Source organism: Babylonia areolata, chromosome 21, assembly GCF_041734735.1.
Source record: "Babylonia areolata isolate BAREFJ2019XMU chromosome 21, ASM4173473v1, whole genome shotgun sequence".
Classification (NCBI taxonomy): Eukaryota; Metazoa; Mollusca; class Gastropoda; order Neogastropoda; family Buccinidae; genus Babylonia; species Babylonia areolata.
In genome coordinates, this window is record NC_134896.1 from 13,558,145 (window position 1) to 13,563,144 (window position 5,000).

Sequence of the window (5,000 nt, forward strand, 5' to 3'; positions counted from 1 at the left end):
TCTTCCTCTTGGGGAGAGTTCGGAGGGTTGTGTCCCCTGCCGCCTCTCTTTCCTCACGAACACAAACCTTTCTTTCACAATTCTCTGTCTGTGTGTTTTCATACTGATAGATGTTGGTTGTTTTTGTGTGTTATTTTTCCCTTATTGATATACAGTTCTAATATGTTACAATTGTTTATGCTGTCGGGGGGGGAGGGGGGGGGCAGGCAGGATGGTGGAGGTGGGGGGGGGGGGATTCATGCTCGAGCGTGCGTACTGAATGGGTGATTGATTGATTGGAGGAGGGGTGCTTCTCACTCACAGCCTCTCCACTGTCTTTTTTTTTTCTTTTTTTTTTCCAATTCTGTGTTCTTCAGTTTAACGTCTATTCACTATAAGTGTTTTTAGACGGAAATGAGTAAAGTAGTGTTTATATAAAGGAAAGGGAATGCATGTGAATATTAGTGTTAAAATTTTTTTTTTTAAGTTCATGTTATGTATCAGAGGAAAAGTATATTATAAGAAAAAGTCTAAAGAGGTTGTGGTGTGTATTGAATGAGTTGTCATGGGAAGGAGAATATGTATATGCATATCAACAAGTATTAACCTACAACAATGTAAATATAAATAACAGTATTAAATATAATACATCAAAGGATGATACCAACTGGACTGGAGTTTAAAATTTCTGAAAACATTCTAAGCAATGAATAATCATTCAAAATCTTTTCAGTGGCTAATGAAATATTGGAAGAAAAGTCATCAACTACATCTTTTGGAAGTAACTGTCTTATGCTCGGACAATGAATGAGTAGATGGCTTACAGTTATTTGCTTACCGCATATACATTTTATATTTTTAGAAAATTTTGTACGAAAGGCATTTAAACGAAGTCTATACATTAGGCTTGTAATTTGTCTTGAATGTGCTGCTGGTGTCGAATTTTGAAAATGTTTGGGATTAGCTGCATTCTTTGTGTTTACACATTGGTAATATTGATTATTTGAATCTATAAGTAATTTCTTAAATCGATTTCTAGATACATTTTCTATACAGCTAATGCATTCATGTAGATCTAACTGGATGTCAAGTTGTATTGCGCCTTCGAAGGTTGTAACGGAATTATTTTTACTTAAATTCGTAGGCCTGTGTTATTTTCAACTGGCACTTCATCCGAACCAAAAAAGCAAAACATGAACGCGAATCAAGTTTTTTTGTTGTTGTTTTTTAGAAGAACGCAAACTCACATTTTCTTTTACTTTTTAATTAACTTAATGATATTAATAAATACATAATTAAAGAAAGAAAATAAGTGTTCAGTTCCCAACTCACTCAAAAAATAAATTCCTTTTTTCAACTTACTCAAAAATAAATCCGTTTCATTCACATAAAGAAGCGTTAACGCTTACATCATACCAAGCAGCTCCCAAAATTATTCGACTTGGAGCATCCCCAACATGAAAAATCAATATTCAACTCACGTATTTTTTTAAGTAAAATCTTTTTCCACATTAAACACAAACCAGTCTTAGCCGAATATTGGAAAAATTATCAAGAACAAAAATATTTAGTTTCTTCGGCAAAATAAAACAAATCAATAAATACCTTATTTCCAGTATGCCTCAATACTGTTCACAACGGGAATGCTTCTGGCCCACAAGTCAAACAGCAATGACTGGCATCAGCAAAAATATACCAGTTCAGGGAAACGGAACTGGCCTAATGTTAACAATTAACAGTTTTAAAAAACGGCATTCACGTGCTTCACAATATATAGCACAACAGAACATCGGATGGGAACCTTATGTTCCTGCGTGAAAAAGTGTCTGCATTTTCAAGTTGACAAAAATCAACACACACACAAAATACCATATAAAAAATTGTCACCGACAACACATGTACAAAGCGATTTCTTACAAAGGTACGTGCTGCTTTTCTAGCTGCTTGGTCTACCCACTCATTTGAAGATATTCCACAGTGCGAAGGTACCCAACAGAAAGTTATTTTAATGCCCTGTTTTGTCAGTTGGTGAATAATATGTTTTATTTCCATTGTCATCTCAATTCGCTTCTTTGAATTTGGAGATTCTATAGCTTGTAATACTGACTTTGAGTCTACACATAATAAAATTTAACTTACAGTTTTCGGAATGTCTGAAATATAATTTAAGGCTATAAGTATGGCTATAAGTTCAGCTGTGAAAATGGAATATTGTCTACCAATATAGTATAGTTTTTCTATTCTAAATGAAGGAATTACAAAAGCCGCTCCTGAATTACCATCTTCTAGAACAGATCCGTCTGTGTATATTTTTAGATAATTTGAATATTGATTTTCTATATGTGAGAGCACTTCAGGTTTTAACAAAAATGGTGACTGGTTCTTCGATAAATCTGTATAATCCATGTCAAAGGTAGCTTTACACTGCTCCCATTCAGGGACTGGTGAAAAGGTAGGTACTTTTGCAATTTGCTTGTCTTTTGATTCTGTGTTCCTACCTGTGTATGTGATTGTTTTTCGTGTGTGTAGTGCCTGCTTCCTGTTTTGTGTCTAGTGCTTTGCTTCTGACCAATAGCATCATGGACATTACAGGCTGATATAAACACACACACACACACACACACACACACACACGCACACACACACACACACGCACGCACGCACGCACGCACACACGCACACGCACGCACACACGCGCGCGCACACACACACACACACACACACACACACACACACACACACATACATACATACATACATACATACATACATACATATATGCATACATACATACACAAAAATAACCAAAAAAAACACCTTATCATCGTCACCATCATCAATGTCAATATCAACAACAGACAGACTTAACAACAGCAGCAGACGGATCTCTCCCCCTTGCCGACGAGGGAGAAGACCAAGGCCGACATGCAGCCATAGAGAGCCCCTAACCACATGGGCACAGAGACCACCCCGGTGAGGTGCTCCAGTAGACCCATCCAGGCGAAGAAGAAACAGTCTCCCGCGGGAATGGCGATCGTGATCAGGGCCATCACAAAACCCACCCGTTCGTTTCCAGAATCCTGCCAGCAAAAAAAGAAAAAACAAGAGAGGCAAGGCCTTCAAGACTCACTTGTGATACACTTTTTTTTTTAAAATCCAAGCTTTTTATGTATTGAGTATAATTTAAAAATTTAATGTTTAAGATGAGAAAGATCAGTTTAAAGCAAATTAAGTCCCCTAGCATTAATTATAGAGTAATTTCCCTTTTTTACTATCTGCACCAAAACGTTTGCAAAATAAATAAAACTTCCATGCTTAGCAAAAGAAGTTCCTGTTTGAACAAAAAATGATAATAATGACTCCTCTTGTTGTTGGGTCAGAATATCAGATCAAAGTGCCAAGTTTACAGAATACAAAAAATATCAATATAACAGTAGATGCAGTTTGCATATAATTAGGCTTCTTTTTTTTTCTTCTTTTTTTTGCGCCCATCCCAGAGATGCAATATTGTTTTAAACAAGATGACTGGAAAGAACTGAATTTTTCCTATTTTTTTGCCTAATTTGGTGTCAACTGACAAAGTATTTGCAGAGAAAATGTCAATGTTAAAGTTTACCACGGACACACAGACACATAGACACACACACACACACACACACACACACACACACACACACACACACACATGCACGCGCGCGTACCCACACACACACACACACACACACACACACACACACACACACATACACACACACATGCATGCATGCGCCCGTACACATACACACACACACACACACACACACACACACACACACACACACACACACCTGCTACAGGCACTACAATGTACGCTCTTCACACAACAAGCCTTCACCATGGTTCTTAAAACATCGTTGGCAGCAGCGTAGGGTATGACATGGAAGGTAACCCTGTGCAGTCCGGCCACTATCGCCAGCACAAAGAACACCTCCAGCCGGGCCGTCAGTGCCAGAACCGCCATTGTGCCTGCCATCAGCAGCTGTGTCAGCAGGAATTCCTTACGGTACCCTGAGGATGGGAATGAATAGATAGACTGTGCTTTGTTTGAATTTCTTAGAAAATCATTTACTTTTAATGTGTGTGACAGTGTGCAGGATGAATGCGCAATTCAAATAATTGTGCAATGTTCGTGTCTTTCGATACACTTGTACTGATAATTACTCGCTCTTCCGGGAGTGCTTAGTCCTGTATTGGTTCCCACCGGCACCCAGCTCTCACTTATGGGTCCTAGAAGCTGCTAGCATGCGGCAGGGCCCAACACCCGGGCAACGGCTTTGACAGGCTGGCTAAACTAGGTGAGGGTAGCCGACGGGTCTCAAACCCTCGGTGAGTCAGGGCTTGTCTACCCAAGCAAGTGAGACCAGACTGGCAGAAGAAGGCGAACTCTGTGAGCGAGGCGCAGGCTACACCTTCTTTTGGAGTGGTCGCAGACCTGAAGAGAGACGTGAGGCTGGAGATGGCTTTGCATTGAAGACAACCCTCGTTGGCAAGCTGGCTGGCCCCCCGAAAGGAGTGAACGATCGCCTGATGACGGTAAAACTCCCTTTATGCAACGGGAAGAAGTTTACCACCATTGTCAGTGCCTAAGCGCCCACCATGACCAACCCGGCGAGATCAAGGACAAGTTCTACGAGGACCTGAACTCTGTCATCACCACTGTTCCCAACGCAGACAAGCTCATCATTCTTGGTGACTTTAACGGGAGAGTTGGCTGTGACAGCACCTCCTGTGAAGGCGTGATTGGGAAGCATGGGGTTGGCAACTGTAACAGCAATGGTCAACTACTTCTCCAGACATGTGCCGAGCACGACCTTCTTATCACAATCACCGTTTTCTGCCTCCCTACCCGTAACAGGACGTCATGGATGCATCCTCGCTCCGGGCATTGGCATCTCATCGACTTTGTCATCGTCAGGAAGAGGGACAGGCAGGACGTACGAGTCACGAGGGCCATGTGCGGCGCCGAGTGCTGGACAGACCAC

The 5,000-nt window shown here is 40.8% G+C and overlaps 1 protein-coding gene across 1 annotated transcript; it reads right to left on the reverse strand.

Moving 5' to 3' along the window:
* Positions 1-2,834: 2,834 nt before the first annotated feature.
* On the reverse strand, positions 2,835-3,979 carry LOC143296560 (uncharacterized). The gene is made up of 2 exons (XM_076608582.1): positions 3,854-3,979; positions 2,835-3,059 (listed from the first exon to the last, which is right to left on the reverse strand). Exons 1-2 carry the CDS (start codon positions 3,977-3,979, stop codon positions 2,844-2,846), a joined length of 342 nt encoding a protein of 113 aa, XP_076464697.1. The 3' UTR covers positions 2,835-2,843.
* Between the last annotated feature and the right edge of the window lie 1,021 nt (positions 3,980-5,000).

Excerpts from the sequence above, each read along its gene's own strand:
- LOC143296560 (XM_076608582.1), bottom strand. The coding sequence starts at position 3,979 with ATGGCGGTTCTGGCACTGACGGCCCGGCTGGAGGTGTTCTTTGTGCTG. Across the intron at positions 3,060-3,853 it reads ACGATGTTTTAAGAACCATG|GATTCTGGAAACGAACGGGT; the intron begins GTGAAGGCTTGT and ends TTTTGCTGGCAG.